The sequence below is a fragment of the Marmota monax genome, unplaced genomic scaffold, assembly GCF_021218885.2.
Source record: "Marmota monax isolate L192 unplaced genomic scaffold, Marmota_monax_Labrador192_F-V1.1 WCK01_AAM20220418_F8-fsc00164, whole genome shotgun sequence".
NCBI lineage: Eukaryota > Metazoa > Chordata > Mammalia > Rodentia > Sciuridae > Marmota > Marmota monax.
In genome coordinates this window covers 925,494-941,366 of record NW_026693313.1, presented here as the reverse complement: position 1 = coordinate 941,366, position 15,873 = coordinate 925,494, and the positions used below count along the sequence as shown (strand labels likewise).

At 45.0% G+C, this 15,873-nt stretch overlaps 1 protein-coding gene across 2 annotated transcripts in view; it reads right to left on the bottom strand.

Annotated features, from left to right (window-relative positions):
- Tiam2 (TIAM Rac1 associated GEF 2) overlaps positions 1-15,397 on the bottom strand; it is a 103,626-nt gene extending 88,229 nt beyond the window's left edge. For both annotated transcript variants that reach the window (XM_046456573.2, XM_046456574.2), the window contains exons 1-4: positions 15,288-15,397; positions 11,194-12,393; positions 6,233-6,668; positions 1,808-1,980 (exon numbers count right to left, since the gene is read on the bottom strand). In XM_046456573.2, the coding sequence (XP_046312529.1) occupies positions 1,808-1,980; positions 6,233-6,668; positions 11,194-12,387 (1,803 nt within the window). In that variant the 5' untranslated portion in view covers positions 12,388-12,393; positions 15,288-15,397. The remainder of the gene's footprint in view (positions 1-1,807; positions 1,981-6,232; positions 6,669-11,193; positions 12,394-15,287) is intronic.
- Between the last annotated feature and the right edge of the window lie 476 nt (positions 15,398-15,873).

The window sequence follows — 15,873 nt, the reverse complement described above, 5'->3', positions numbered from 1 at the left end:
TTCTCTTTGGTAAGTGACTTCGGATGCAAAGACCGTACTATTTTTATAAAAGGAAAATATTTTAACAACTATAAGGAAAGCCTAAATTAAGTGGAATGTGCAAATATATATGACATTAAGAAGGCTGAGAAGCACTTTCATGGTGTCCAGAAATATCCGCATACACACAAGCCAAAGAGTGGATCTTCCATTGGCCTCTGGGATCATCAAATAGGACCAATGGGGAGAGAGTCTTAGAACTAAGAATATTCTGCCTGAATCACAAAACGTTAGTTTCACACTCACTCCTAGAAGTCCACACAAATTTAACATAAGGGGTTTACCTGCCTGAATTAAGGTTGACATCAATTCCTTATTTTTCTTTAAAACATCATGAAAGGTGCTAAAGGATCTTTCTATTAAGAGGAGGAAAAGCATACTCCAGGCCCTGATTCCCGTCAGTCAAGTCAGTTGGGGACAGAGGTAAGGCTATTCTCAGGAAACCGTGATGCAGGGGCACTAAAGAATTCTAGACTCCCAAAGTTGGTCTAGAGAACATTTGTTCTGCAGGGCTTCTGAGGGCACCTAGGACCAACTTTACCAGAGACCTAAACCAGGATCCCTGAGGTTTCTTTTCTTTTTTTTTTTTAATTAATTTTTTATTTATATATTACAGCAGAATGCATTGCAATTCTTATTACACAGATAGAGCATAATTTTTCATATCTCTGGTTGTACACAAAGTACATTCACGTCCATTCGTGTCTTCATACATGTACTTTGGATAATAATGTCCATCACATAGGCTCTCTGAGGTTTCTATGAACCCTCCAGCCAGATACAATCCACAGCCCACGCTGCATCTACATCAAGCACTCGGCTTGGATTAGGAGGCATTGGAAGGGCACATTTCACTTCCTGTTTATCACTCCCAACTCTTTTGAGTGGATCAATAATAACAGTCAAAATTTCTTAGCCAGATGTGGTGATGGCACCTATAGTGTCAACTACCTGGGAGACTGAGGCAAGAGGAGAGTTTAAACTCAGGAATTTGAGACCAGCCTGAGCAACCTAGCAAGACCCCATCTCAAATAACTGTTAGAATTCCTTTAGGACTGAACACATGCATATGATGATATTCACCCTCAAAGCAATCCTGTTAGGTTTTATAAACATACACGCTGAAGGGTCTGAAGCTCAGAAGTTCCCCAGGTGCTCCACCATGACCTACTTACCCCAGCACAGCACCAGAGTTCAAATGTAAGGTTGACCCAGTACCCGAGGCTCAGCACCCCTATGCTCTACCACTCGGCCTTTGTAACTAGAAAGTGGCTCAAACTTCCAACAGCAGATAGCCGGAATTTTCACATCCGAAGGCCATTTTCCCGGGGAAACAAGACCTCACTTGTCCAGGAGGTTTTTCCTAGAAAGCTGATTCTTTGACTTCCTCTGGAATTCTCAAGAGCCCGAGTCTCCATTGTTCCCTAGGCTTCCTTTAATAGGACTCGGCTCTGGGAATCCCAGATGCTGCATTCTCTACACCGTGAGTGGGGCTGGAGCGGGGACCGTGATGTTTCTCTGTGTCCTGTGAGCATCTCATGGGCCGCAGCCCCGCACTTGATGGGTGCCTGGGAAATGCCAGCTGCACCCATGTCTACACTGGCCATGGTACCAGTGCACTGGCAGCTAGCACCACGGTCTGCTGCGCAAGTCCTAATCCAAAGCCCAGCTAAGGGTTTACTTCAGTTCTCGGTTTTGTCTTTTAACTCTGTTCCCTTTGATCACAGGGCAGCACCTCAACCCTCCATTCGCAAAGCCCCAGCAGTACCTGGAAAAGGTAGACATCACCAAGGGAGTTGCTGAGGCAGAACACGTTCTCCTTCTTGGGATGCTCCGGGACGGACTGCACTATGCTCTCCTCTGCAAAGAGAGCGCACCGCGGGGCCCCGCTCTGATCCGTGGAATTCTTCCCATAGGTCTCGTAAAACAGCAGGGTACAGCCTGGGAAAGAGAGAAGCAAGATAATGTCCCTGCCACAAGACATGAGGGTCTGGGAAAGGCATGAGAGTAAGTGATGCGTGCAAACAAGACCACCAGCCCTAAATGAGACCATCGTTTACCACCAAGTCAGATGGCATCTGAAGTGGCCTGCTTGTCTTTAGCAGGCCGGGGAGTATGTTTCTGTAAATGTATCAGCAACAGTGATGTCCAGCACAGACTGGGCTTAACTCCTCTGGGTTCTCTGCACACATGGCTCAGTCAATCCCCCCGGGGCCCTGCAGGAAGGAGGTGGTTATTCACCCACTCTTCAGGTGAAGAACTGGGACCGTGGACTCCCTGCACAGCCCCTCAGCTGGCACTGGGACAGGGCTATCAATGCAGGCCCTCTGGCCCCAGCCTCCCGGTTCTTGGGCAGACTACAGTGTTATTTAGGATATATTTATTAAATAGGGGAGGCTAAAGAAACCACAGATTCTAGGTACAGTTACTGAATAAGGAGTTAACAAGAAACTACAACGAGGTAACTTTGCATTTCTGAGAAAGTACCCCGTTTATCCTCCAAAGGCTGGGGCGAATGATTTCCTTTTAGTAAATTCTCTAATTTCATAAGTGATAAAAAACATTACAGTAATCTTACTGACTCAGGCTAAGGGGGAAACATGAAACTGAGTATTCCTGAATTTTAAATATTACTCTGAGAATGTTGCTTCCTAGGCTTTTCAGTATTCATTTCCCCCGAAATTAAGCTAGTAAAGAATCGCTGGTAGAAGTTACCCAGGGTCTGAAGATTAGATAGAAATGCCTTATAATTACTGAAGACAATTTGTAATCAAATTGATGCTCCTGGTTTAGGTTTACTATCCCTTCAGCCTCCGTCCAAGAATCAGTTCTGAGCACCTCTCCTGAGCCAGGCTCGGGCACATGGCACGAATGAGGTGGTCACAGTTGATGTGCTCAGCAAATACCTCTCACTCCAGCCAGCGCTCGCTCACCTGCCTGAGAGCCAGCAGAGTCCACTTAATGGCACTCCATCCTGCTGTGTGGGTGTCCTCAGTCATAAGAGTTTAGGAGTTTTAAAAACGGTTTCACTCTTGTCAGTTTCGCTGCTTCCTCTAAAAATAAGTCTTAATCTAAACAAACAGCACAACGGTGCTAGCCCAAGCCTGGACTTCAGAACTGGTGCTTTCTTCTTCAAAGATTGCAATTCATGAACTCAGGAAGCACTGAGCTAAGCTGTCTGCTCCCATGCATACAATAAGCCCAGTGCCACAGGGTGTGCTTAGCATGCTGGAGACCCTGGGTTTGAGCCCCAGCACCCCCCCCCAAAAAAAAAACCCCTCAAAAAACAAAAACCTCACCCCAAAAGGCTACACATGCTCAAATATTAAGGACAAGGGTAACAGCAAGAGATTAATGGCCAGCATTGCTTCTTGAGGGTCTGAGTCTCTCTCTTTCCCCAGGTAATGGTACACTTAGAAACAATACATTTCTAATCCCTCCATCAGGACCATGGCCCCTGCTGAACGAGGCAGGACGAAGGTGAGAGAGCAAGGCTAAATGCGCCCAAGCCCGCGTTCTCTCCAATGTTTTCTTCCCAGTCTCCCTGCCATTGTATCCCAAAGGCCATGATCTGAGTCATTACATCTAGAGGAAATGAACACAAGTCCTGGACACATGCCAAGATGTTGCCAAACACCCCATCAACACCAGACGGCTGCTCACGTGGACGTTTCACTTTAGAGCCGGCCAGCATGTAGTTCCATAAGCAGAATTGTGTGCCTATTGAATTTAAAGGACAGGAAATCCATCTTAACTCTTGTTACATCAATTTTAACCTAAAGGAACTCTGCCTCTCGAGGGGGGCACAGGGACTGATGGGAAGGGACTGGTCTGCACCGATGAGATCTCCTCCCATTCACCCAGGGCAGCAGCCATCAGCCCTGTCCAGGGCCCACCAGGTGCTAGTGTTCACCTGGAGAGGACAGAGGGTATCCTCTTTGCCACTGAAGCAGAAAAAAAAGATACACTGGAACAGGAGTGGAAGTACAATGTACAAGAGGTGATAACAGAAATACCTCCAGCGGAAGAGAGCACCTGGCTTCAGTCCTCCATGAAAACCACCTTTTCGTGAAAACCTTCTTGCCCCACACTCTTCCCTCCATTCCCTGCCGCTGGCCTGTCTCAGGGCTGAATCATGGGCATCCTCAAATTATCAGATCAACTCCTCTCCTGATGCTGGACACAGTGTGATGTGCACTCTGAGGGACATCTTTAGTGACCTTGCCAACAATTTGGCCCAGGAAGTCCCTGTTAACTAACTGCATGAAAATCCACTCATCAGAAAAGACAGATGTAAAGCAGAACCACCTTGTTAAAGTATTACACTTGTGTACCCTTAGCCCACCTGCACATTCAAGGGAAGCAGGCCACCAGATTGTTGGTTAATAACTGCTCTCTCCAGAAACCCGTTTCTGATTTACTTACACAGATACTTTGAAAACTATTTGAGAGTAAGTTTAAAATCCTGTTTAAATATTTATGCGAATCTACACATAGGTATGATTTTAAGGACGATTAAACCAAAGAGTTAAGTCTCAGCATTACAACTTGGACTTCAAGCCAAGGAAATGGAACTTGACATATTGAAGTCCCAGAGGAAAAGGTGTCAAGAGCCACATAGGAAAGGTCGTGCTGGGAAAAACATCTTTATCGCATGGCAAGCCCTGGCTGCAAAGGAAACGGGGAATGAGTATTTGATAACGTTTACAAAGCCCCATTTGTGTGTGGATCGTGAAGTGTTTCACAAGCAGAGTGCAGATCTCTCGGGGGTCAAAGAAAACTCGGGCCTTTCCCGTCCCTGAAGCCAGCAGCCGGAAGTCTGGCTTACCTTCAGGGCAACACAGGGGCCTGGCAGTTGGGTCTTCCAGCCCTGAGGGTATTTCTGAATTCTCCAACATCACATCCACCAAGAAGCCTCCACCAACTGGCCCCGAACAAGTGCTGTCGGGAGTGTGGAAACCAGGAAGGTGGTGTCTTTCCACCTGCCCAAAGCTCCAGTGGCTCACGCTGACTTAGAACCAGCCTGTCGACCTTCAGTCCTTCTTACAGAAGGAAGTCGAGGTGCCTCTACAACACCACTGCTCGCCCTCACACCAGTTCTGTCTCCAGGGTGGACAGTCCTTCCACAGGGCCTGGCTCCAAACCCTTTCACTGTCACTCACACCCCATTTCTCAGGTGGGATGTGGCCACACACAAGCCCCACTAGCATTCAGATTATGTAATACAAGGAGCAAAGCAATTCTGATTTTCTTTTCTTTTTTTTTTTAGTTGTGGATGGACACAATATCTATAACTCAGTGGTAGAAGGCGAGCCTAGCATGTGTGAGGCCCTGGGTTCAATCCCCAGTAAGGGGGGCAGGGGCGGGGAATTAACAATAAAAAGAAAGAAAGACTACACTGAGAGTATAGCTCAGTGGTAAAGCACAGGCTTATCACGCATGGTCAAAGCCCTGGGTTCAATTCTCAAGACAAGGAAGGAAGGAAGGAAGGCAGGCAAGTTGTTGCACTGAGGATAACAATTATACTTTCTTAGTTCATAAATGTGGAATGATAGAAATCCAATAACCCAGTTGATACTCAAGCTAGGAAGAATCACCGTCGGATCTCACTACACAACTTTGTTCCTCTAAATATCTTGCTAGGTTTATGTTGACTTGAGGAAGAAAATCTGCATGCTTATGTTTTGAATATGTCTGTGTGACATTAGGAAAATCAGTCTTGGCTTTAAAAGTCTTGCTCTTTTTGTTTGGGGTCGCTATGACAGCTCCTCTGACCTTAAGGATCCTCAGGAAGAGAGAGCTAGGAGGAATCACTGTCAAATGCTGACTGTACGCAAAATATGAAATTTCTGAACTACATTTAGCAATTCATTTAGTTTGGTTTGGGTTTTATTTTTGTTTTTCTTTCCTAAGAAGCAGGAAAAGTATCAAAGAGTGGTACAGTAATGCATATAAAATGATAAGCAATCACTTTTAAATGAACTAATTATTGGTTAGACTGAATATAAACCCAAATAGTAAGTGAACCATTTTATACAGGTTTGGCGAAGTGCTTGTGGTGAAGCACGCCTGAGGTTCTGCACGGAAGCCCTGCCCGCTAGCTCCAGTCAACGCTGACCTCACTGGCACTCCTAGGCAAGCACGGGGGAACACGGGGCCACCTGCCGCCCGCAGCAGGTCACAGGGCACTCACCTTTAAGAGTTACCCAGTACTGTTTCCATTTCCTCCGTGCCACCAGCTCCAGCTTCCTCTCCTTCTGCAAAGTGACGAGGGGTTTGAAGAAGAGCCACCCGGCTTTCCGGACCACTCCTTGTTCCTTCTCAAACAGCAGATCCAGTTGCTCCAGCGAGCTGAGTGATTCGCTGCTGGACTCGACGGTCTCCGTGGATGTCTCTATGTGCTCTGGGTTGGTCCTGCTCATTTCCAGCTCTCTCATGAAATTCTCGTAAATGTTCTGTTGCAGGGGATCACTACCAATCGCATGAGCAGATTCGCTCCTCTGAGACAGGATGTGAGCCGAGCCCCCTGGCCACAGCAGCGCAGAGCCCGGAGGGGGCGTCTGCACATCTGCATTCAGCCCATCAGAGCGGCTGTCAAAGGAGTCGCTGCCCTCCTTGGACCGTGGCTCCTGTGCAAACACAAATGATCATGCATCAGAGGTCCCAGCACCCAAAGCATCCCCCCTCTACACAGCCTCAGTATCATATGGGTAGCAGCTAATTCTTACAATAAAATTCTTATAAAAAGAATACATTTTTAATCATCATATCTTCAAGACAGAAAGAAGTTTAGAAACCATGTTGCCTGGAGTTGGTATGTAGCTCAGTGGTAGAGCACTTCATAGGAATGGGGCTGCCCAAGCCAATATTTATCGGCAGCACAGACACTTAGAGAGGTCGATAAATACCACAGACTCTCCTGTATCTAACCTGCGCTGAGCATCAAGAAACTAACTGGTATAGTTAAACCACTAATGAAAATTTCTAGAATGATATTTCTTTTTACTTATTTTTTAACTGTGAAATCAATGACTTCCAGGAAAGAATTCACACTCTTGCAATCTATTTTCAACCTATATTATTTAAAAACTAAGTTATAAAGTCACCGTTTCCAGGGCAGGGTGGGGAATACAGATGTTGATGTTATTGTGTAAAACCACGCAAACTTCTCTTCCTCTTCTGTGATAAACTGTCCTCAGCTTCTGGCCAATTGCCCAGGTCTAGACTTTGGACTTAAGGATCTCTAGGTTATTTTCCCAATTCCTATATTAAATACCACACCCCAAGGATTCCTTATCCACCAAGGGTACTGCCAGTAATTGTAGTTTTTCTCCATAATTCATATTTTTTACTTAATTGGGGAATTTCTTTCATTGGAAAAAAAATGCATTTATTTACATCTTTTCACTTGAGTACTATCTTATTCAGCCAAAAGTGAACTTAACTCCTGACCTGAAAGGTACAGATATTCCATATTCATAGCTTAGATAGGCAATGGCAGAGAAAGCTAAATACATTCAAGTCCACTCAACTACAACTGGGCTTTCAATAATTTTTCCCTACATATTAAAATAAAAGTGGGGCTAACTGGTCCAAGAACCATTGATTAAAGGGATTATTTTGAATATTCCTCTGTGTGGACAGATTCTTTTTTCAAAAATTTCATCCAGGGGCTGGGACTGTGGCTCAGTGGTAGAGCACTGGCCTAGCACGTGTGAGGCACCGGGTTCGATCCTCAGCACCACATAAAAATAAATAAATAATGATATAAAAATAATTTCATCCAGAAAACAAGTAGCATTTACTTGCCTTTTGAAAGAAAATCATGATCATGCAACTGAAGAATATTTCTAAATGCCCAGGAGCTATAAACAACCGAGCCCCAAACACAGCTATTAGTAATGAAAATATTATTTCCCACTGTGTTTACACTCTGTCCCGTGGTCATATTTATTTATACACTGATGCCTGTGTAGAACAAAGCAAATAAAGCAGCCGCTGTGAGTCACTTAGGAAACTTTCAAAATACTTTCAGATTTTTGTCACTTTGTTGAACTTCCAAAACTCCTAACAGATGAAGGAATTCTTAGCTAGCGTTAACATCATTTCAGCTACAAATGTGACTCTCTGACTCATTGCCCCAAAACACTGGGACTACTCTGTTACCCTGCAAGAGCCATAATAGGGCGTTTCAAAACAAGCAGGACTCTGCCAGAGAAAAGCACACAAGTGCCAAAGTTACATGTGACTTATAAACACTCTTGTTGATTCTCGTGAGATAGAGACTTCAGGTTGTAGGGCTGTTCAACATTCAACCACAGTGAAGCAATTCTCCTTAGTGCACATGAGTATTTATAACTGATTTTCATACATAGGTGCGCATTTCCCTAGTCTCTAACCAATTTCTAATCCTATAATCCTAATAGCCCCTCATAAATTTTCAGGCTAAAACAGGGCCTTTTTTTAAAAAAAAAATCAAATATTTTTTAAATAAGTTCATACAGAATTCCTCGTCCTTGTGAAACCTAGAGCTTGCTATGTATGTACTTAAGGCATATGATTTCCATTTCTGCCCGATCAGATAATCACAAACGATGACTGATATATTCTTGATGGCCAGGGAACTGTAGCCAAAATAGAGAGGGAGTCAAGAGATGTCACTCAGCAGAAAGATGACCCTGCATGATCCAAAATAGTCACACTCATAGAAGCAGAGCAGAAAGCTTCCCAGGGTCCGAAGGCAGACCCACAGGGAGAAGTTGGGCAACGTGTACAAGTTTCAGCTACCCAAGATGAAGAGGTTCTGGAGATTTAACACACACTATTGCAACTAATAAAATTGGTTTGCATTCTCGAAATTTGCCAAGACATCTTCTGACTCAAAAAAAAAAAAAAAGAAAAAAAAATCAGGCAACTCTGTGAAGTGTGTTAACAGGCCTGCTCATGGTGTCCACTTCACAATGTACCTGCATTTCAAATTATCAAGGTGTGTGCTTTGAACATACACAAATTCTATTTGTCAATTTTGCCCCAATAGGCTGGGATGGAGGATTTAACTCCTTAGAAGCTAAAGGAAAATCGGTGGCCTTTCCTCACATCCTAGGAGCCAGTACTAAATTGATACCTTGTAATTGTTCACTGGCCATTTTTCTCTATTACCGAGTAAGAACCACCGGTAGATTCTGTAGAAACTCCCTGAGACAACATGGCTGTAGTTCTTGGACTTAGAACTACAAGAAACCCTGGGGGACTGTGTTCTTCAGCTAGGCCATGATAAATCTGCAGCAGTTGCCAGTGTACCCACCAAATATTCTTGGTCCTCCCCTAGGCCTCTCCCATCCCCGCCTCCCTTGAAGTTACCAGGGCCATGTGTCTCACTCTGCCCAATAAATGTGAGAGGTCAAAAGTGTCACCTCCAAACAGAAGCTTTAAAATTCAGCACACAGATTTCTTTCTTCTCCTGTCCAGAGTGACTTACAGTGTTCTGGATTGTAACTGCTCTGTTTAGTGGTTTAGCCCAGGAAGTGATGACTAAGGAGGAAGCTAATTACTATATTCAGGGATAAGAGGAGGCCCTGGAGCCAGGCAGGGGATCATCTGTTCCTTGTCTCAATGGGGAGGAGACGGGCAGCCGAGCACGGTACAGGAGCGATGACAGTGGACATCACACACAAGAAGGAAATAGCTAGGGTAAGCTCAGTACAACTGAAACGACCTACTCAGAGAAGTCATGTTATTTCCTATTCCTGAAGCTCTACAAAACTTTAGTCTTATATTTGTCTGTCTAGGATGGATGAGACATGATTCTGTTAGAGACTGACTGCCCAGTCGAATTCTCTTCAGCTCTGTGACTTATACAAAGTGATGGTAGGGGCGAGAGGGGAGAAGCTTTCTCCCTTCTGTTATTAAAAGTAACCGAAACATCCACAACCCAAAAACCTAGCAATTGTCACTAGTTAATGAAAAAGGATTACTCTCCTTCCTGGTGGCTAACCACTTTGCTGACATATTAAAACTTCATATGTCGGGGCTGGAGTTGTAACAGTGGTAGATGCTTGCCTCATACATGTGAGGCACAGCATTTGATTCCCAGAACCACATATAAATAAGCAAATAAAATAAAGGCCCATCAACAACTAAAAAAATATTTTTAAAATCTTCATATATCATTAAAAGTATCATCATCATCATCATCATCATCATTCTTCTTATCATGTCAGCATTATATTTTTGCTATTACTTGTACTTAGCTATAAGATGCTTTCAAAAGTGGCTAGCTACCCCCATGAGCAAAGGCCAGATTTCACCCACAGGTATACTACCCTAACAACTTCTTCCTTTTCTTTTTTCTTTAACGTGCTGATTTAAACACAGAAACTTTATTTTATTTTTTCAAGTAATAAAAAGTTCAGGAAGCCTAGTTATCCAGAAAATAATGACAATCATCCTAATCCTTTTTGTTTGGACTTAAAGAAGGAAGTCCAGCAAAATCCTCCGATGCTTCAGGAATTCTCTCCGGCTCCGACCTAAGGACAGTTTGTCCAGTAGTTAAGGTCACTCCTGTGGGGCTACCATGGAATCAAGCACAGAACCTGGAGCCGTGGACTGAATGTCTGCCTCCCCCAAGTCCCCTGTGAAGCCCTCACACACACTGCAGTGGTTTGGGAGGTGGGACCTTGGGGAGGTGACCGGGCTTAGAGGAGGCCATGATGGCAGAGTCACAATGGCATCAGTGACCTTCTAACAAGAGACTAGGGCTCCCTCTCTCCCTGTCACCAAGGATTCAGCAAGAAGGTAGCCATCTGCACCAGGAGGAGGACCCTCCCTGGAATCTGACCACCCTGGCACCCTCATCCGTCTTCCCAGCCTCCAGAACTGTGGCAAACAGACCTGCAGTTGGAGCCGGCCAGGCAGAGGTACCTAGTTTGCAGCCTGAGTGGACTCAGACATGGAGAGACCGAGGTCACAGGCTACGAGTGATGACACACGTCTGCAGTAATTAAGAAAGACAGACCCTGGAAACATGAGCCAGGTCTCAGGCCAGACTCCCCCGTCTAGCTGGCTTTTCCGGAGCGACTGAGTGCCTCCTAATACCATTCCCATTTTACAGACAGGAAACTCGGGGCCTGTCCCTCTGCCCCAAGGGGGCCTCACCTGGAGTTTCCTTTTCTTCCTCGACAGGCTTCCGGTCCAGTCGCTGATCCGTCGCATTCTGGCTTTGAGGGTGTCCTTCTTGGCAGTGTCCTCGGTGAAGGCTTTGGACTTGCGGCAGGGGAGGGTGAAGGAACTGTACTGGGCAGGGTCCCTGTGCTCCACCCTGGAGGGCACGTCAATGTCGGAGGCAAAGGAAACGCGGTTGCTTAGGCAGGTGTGGGAGCCGATGTACTCATCGGAAAGGCAGATGCCGGAGGGGGAGCAGGTCCCCAGGTTGGCATCTTTGTACAGTTCCCGGAGGGAGGACAGGGAAGAGCTTTGGTTAAAAGGCTTTTTGGCATCACCTGGTGGGAAGCTGATGGGGAGGGTGGGATCGGGCGTGCTGGGGACCAGGAAGGAGCCCTCCACCTCGCTCAGCTCCCCAGCGTTGCCCCAAGGGGAGTCGTACCAGGACGACTCGGAACTCAGGGAGCTGCCCTTGCTGGAGCGCAGGCGGGAGTCGGTGGGAGAAGGGCGCTGGCTGGCGGGGGAGCCGGCACTGGAGTCCCTTCTGGCCTCGGACACAGGGGAGGTCTCCTGAGCCAGGGTGGGTGAGTATCTCAGCAGCTGCACAGGTCCACTGGGGTCCCCTGCGGGCCCTTTGCTGTGGTTGGCACCACTGTGGAACTCCACCCTTAAACACCCATCCAGCTTTCCCAGGGTCTTGATGAGCACCCTGGGGCTCCGGCGGTCTTCCCCTGGTGGGGTGGAGGCCACGCTCTCGTTCCTCCCATAGCAGTTGAGAAGGTGTCCGTTGCAGTCTCTAGAGGTGATGTGGTTATCTGCCGGCTCATGGCCAACATAGTGGAAGCCATTCTCAGGTGAGAAAGCAGCACTGTTGCCCTGGAAATCATTTCCTGGGGTGCTCGCCCTGTGCTTAGAGTAGGCAGTGCCTTTGGAGAGTTTGCACATGGGTCCCCCAAGTCTTGATGCATAAGGCTGGTGACTCTTAAAGTGAGAAAGGCAGCTCCTGGCCAGGGACCTGGACTTGTAACCTGCTCCACCACCTCCGTGACTCCATCCATGCAACGACTTCTCATCTTTTGCATGAATGCTGCGTATTTTCAGGGAGCAAGGCTTTTGCTTAGCACCAGTAATAGTATTGCTATGATTTTTAGATCCTTGAAGGGTGTATTGACTCTCGGAGTTCCCCATTTTAACCTAAATTAAGAACAGTTGCATCATAAAAGAGCCATAAGCTAGTTACATCTCATTATGACAAAATTTTCTCAAAAATAACATCTGACACATTACACAGGAAACCATCAACTTCTGTCTGTGCCTGGCATGACTTGGAGCAGAGACAAGAGTTGCTTACTGAACTGGCTCTCCTCATTGTGAGAAGCTGCTCATTAGCCACATAAACAATAATGGAAACTCGTGTGCTAGTTATTTTAAATAAATTATTTGTGGCATGACATAAATTCAAAAGTTGAATAGGTACAAAAATCAGCTGAAGGCAAAGACCTCCTTCATGCTTGATGTTGGCAGGTTTTGAATAATGGTTCTTTTTTTTTTTGATATTTCTATATTTTATTTTATTTTTTTTTTGATTCTCAGCTTAACCAATTATTTTTTTTTATTGGTTGTTCAAAACATTATAAAGCTCTTGACATCATATTTCATACATTAGATTCAAGTTGGTTATGAACTCCCAATTTTACCCCAAATACAGATTGCAGAATCACATCATCAAAATGGTGATATTACCAAAAGTTCTCTATAGGTTTAATGCAATGCCAGTCAAAATCCCAACGGCATTTCTTGTAGAAATGGATAAAGCAATCATGAAATTCATATGGAAAAATAAAAGACCCAGAATAGCAAAAGCAATTCTAAGCAGGAAGTGCGAATCAGGCGGTATAGCGATACCAGACTTAAAACTATACTACAGAGCAATAGTAACAAAAACAGCATGGTACTGGTACCAAAACAGGAGGGTGGACCAATGGTACAGAATAGAGGACACAGAGACTAATCCACAAAGCTACAACTATCTTATATTTGATAAAGGAGCTAAAAGCATGCAATGGAGGGAGGATAGCATCTTCAACAAATGGTGCTGGGAAAACTGGAAATCCATATGCAACAAAATGAAACTGAATCCCCTCCTCTCGCCATGCACAAAAGTTAACTCAAAGTGGATCAAGGAGCTAGATATCAAATCAGAGACTCTGCGTCTGATAGAAGAAAAAGTTGGCTCCGATCTACATATTGTAGGGTCGGGCTCCAAATTCCTTAATAGGACACCCATAGCACAAAAGTTGATAACAAAAATCAACAAATGGGACTTACTTAAACTGAAAAGTTTTCTCTCAGCAAGAGAAACAATAAAAGAGGTAAATCGGGAGCCTACATCATGGGAACAAATTTTTACTCCTCACACTTCAGATAGAGCCCTAATATCCAGAGTATACAAAGAACTCAAAAAATTAAACAATAAGAAAACAAATAACCCAATCAACAAATGGGCCAAAGACCTGAACAGACACTTCTCAGAGGAGGACATACAATGAATAATGGTTCTTGAAGACAAAGATGAAGGGAAAGTTCCTTTACTCTGTCAGACCAGATAAAGGCTTCAGTGATCAGCAAGATACATTTTCATTACACATACATTAATGGAAGAGCTAACAACTCACCACAACATTGGGGAACTGAATCAAGAATCCCCACAGACACCAAAATCTGAGCTTGCTCCAGGTCCCCATATAAAACGGCATAGTATTTGTGCGTAAACTACACACCTCCTCAAAAACATTTTAAATCATCTCTAGATTATTTATAATATCTAATGTCATGTAAATGCTATGTAAATAGTTGTTACACCCTGATAGGAAAACAGTCTGTAGGTGTTTAGTATAGGTGCTTTTTTCTCTTCATTGGGGACTGAACCCAGGGCTGCACATATACTAGGCAAGCATTGCATCACTGAGCTACACTCCAGCCCATTTTTTTATTCTGAGATCAGGCCTCACTAAGTTGCCCATGCTGGCCTCAAACTTACAATTCTCCTGCATCAGCCTCCCCAGGAGCTGGGATTATAGGCATGTGCCACAGCACCAGGCTAGAAGCAATTTTTTAAAAATATATTCACCCTGCTACTGGCTGAACTCGTGGGTGCAAAAGGCATAGATACGGATGCCAATTGTATAAAAAGGTCACTGCTCAAAAACTACCGTATTTATGGTAACACAACCCCATGTAGCAGGCTCTGCAAAGTTTTCATGGATCACAAAGCTAGGAATACCACACAAGAAAAGGATTAGTCCTCAAAAATAAGGCTGCACACCTATCCCCCTTGTTATCCCAGCTTCTCAGGAGGCTAGGGCAGAAGTCAAGTTCAAGGCCAGCCTGGGCAACTTAGCAAGAAGCTCTGAAAATTAAAACTAAAAGGGCTGGGGATGTTGCTCAGAGGTAGAGCGCCCCTGGGTTCAATTCCCATTATCAAAAAAAAAAAAAAAAAAAAAAAATTAAATGAGACTAAAATAAAACAAGAGTGGGACAGAAAAACATTTTAATAAAACTCACCCAGAGCTTCTCTAAAGACTTCAGGCATCCTCACTTTGAGGAAGGCCTGGGATGTGGCTCAGTGGAGGGCACTTACCTAGCAGGTGAGAGCCCCTGGGTTGCATTCCCAGCCCCACAAACAAAGAGAACAATGAGGGGAAAAGGCCTTCAGCTGGCTCATAAGAATGTGGCCATCAGAAAAAAAGTATTAGGGTCTTTTAACTCCCCATGCAGTCCCAGTGAGCTCAAGGACGCTAACCCTAAGGCAAAATGCAAAGTGAAATTTGCTCCAAACTTCTTGCTTTCCATTCTAACTGCCCATCACTATTTGAGACAAGGTGGAGCTGATGCTTCCAGGTAGGTTTCCCAATAATTCAGGTTTTCAATTTCATATATAAGAATATACAGCCACAAAACAGAAGCCAAGTAGATTGGCAAAGCCAAACATTTTAAATTCAAATCACTGGACCAAATAATTGAAGGTGTACCTATTACCCACTCAGTCACACACTCAACACGAGCCCCATGCAGGAGAGCTGGGTTACCTGCAGCCTCGTTCTTGCTCTGAGGAGATTAAAGGTCAGCAGGTCTTACATGGTCTTGGGAGCAACGCGACACGTTTAACAAGCATGGGAAGCGAGTCCATGAAGAGATCCTGAAAAACAGAAACGTGAACAAACTTCATCAAGCACCGTGTACCAAGCTCCCAGAAAGGAAAAACAGGTTTAACGTAGATTATCTGAAGAAGCAACTGATGTCTGGAATCGCTGTCAAGATAATAAATGTCTATGGACTGCTTGATTCAGCCAGGTTGTCTGGAAGATGCAAAGAAGCCAGAACTGTCCGTCCAATCTCGTGAAGGCCATCAAGCCCAAGCCTGGTCTGCAGTCAAAGGCCTGCCTTTGTTTGAGGGGAGGGCAGGTGAGGCTGGAGTGAGTCATGCCTGGCTCATCTGTCAGCACTTCCAGAAAAACAACCCTCAGACTCCTGTGGACAGGACTGCAGGGGCACCCCCCTGACGGGACAGCACTTCATTGTTCTCTACTCCACTAAGCAGTAAAAACAAACCCCAAATGTTAAACCACAGCAACCAGCCCTTGGCCAAGACAGCTCCCCTTACAGAGGTTGACC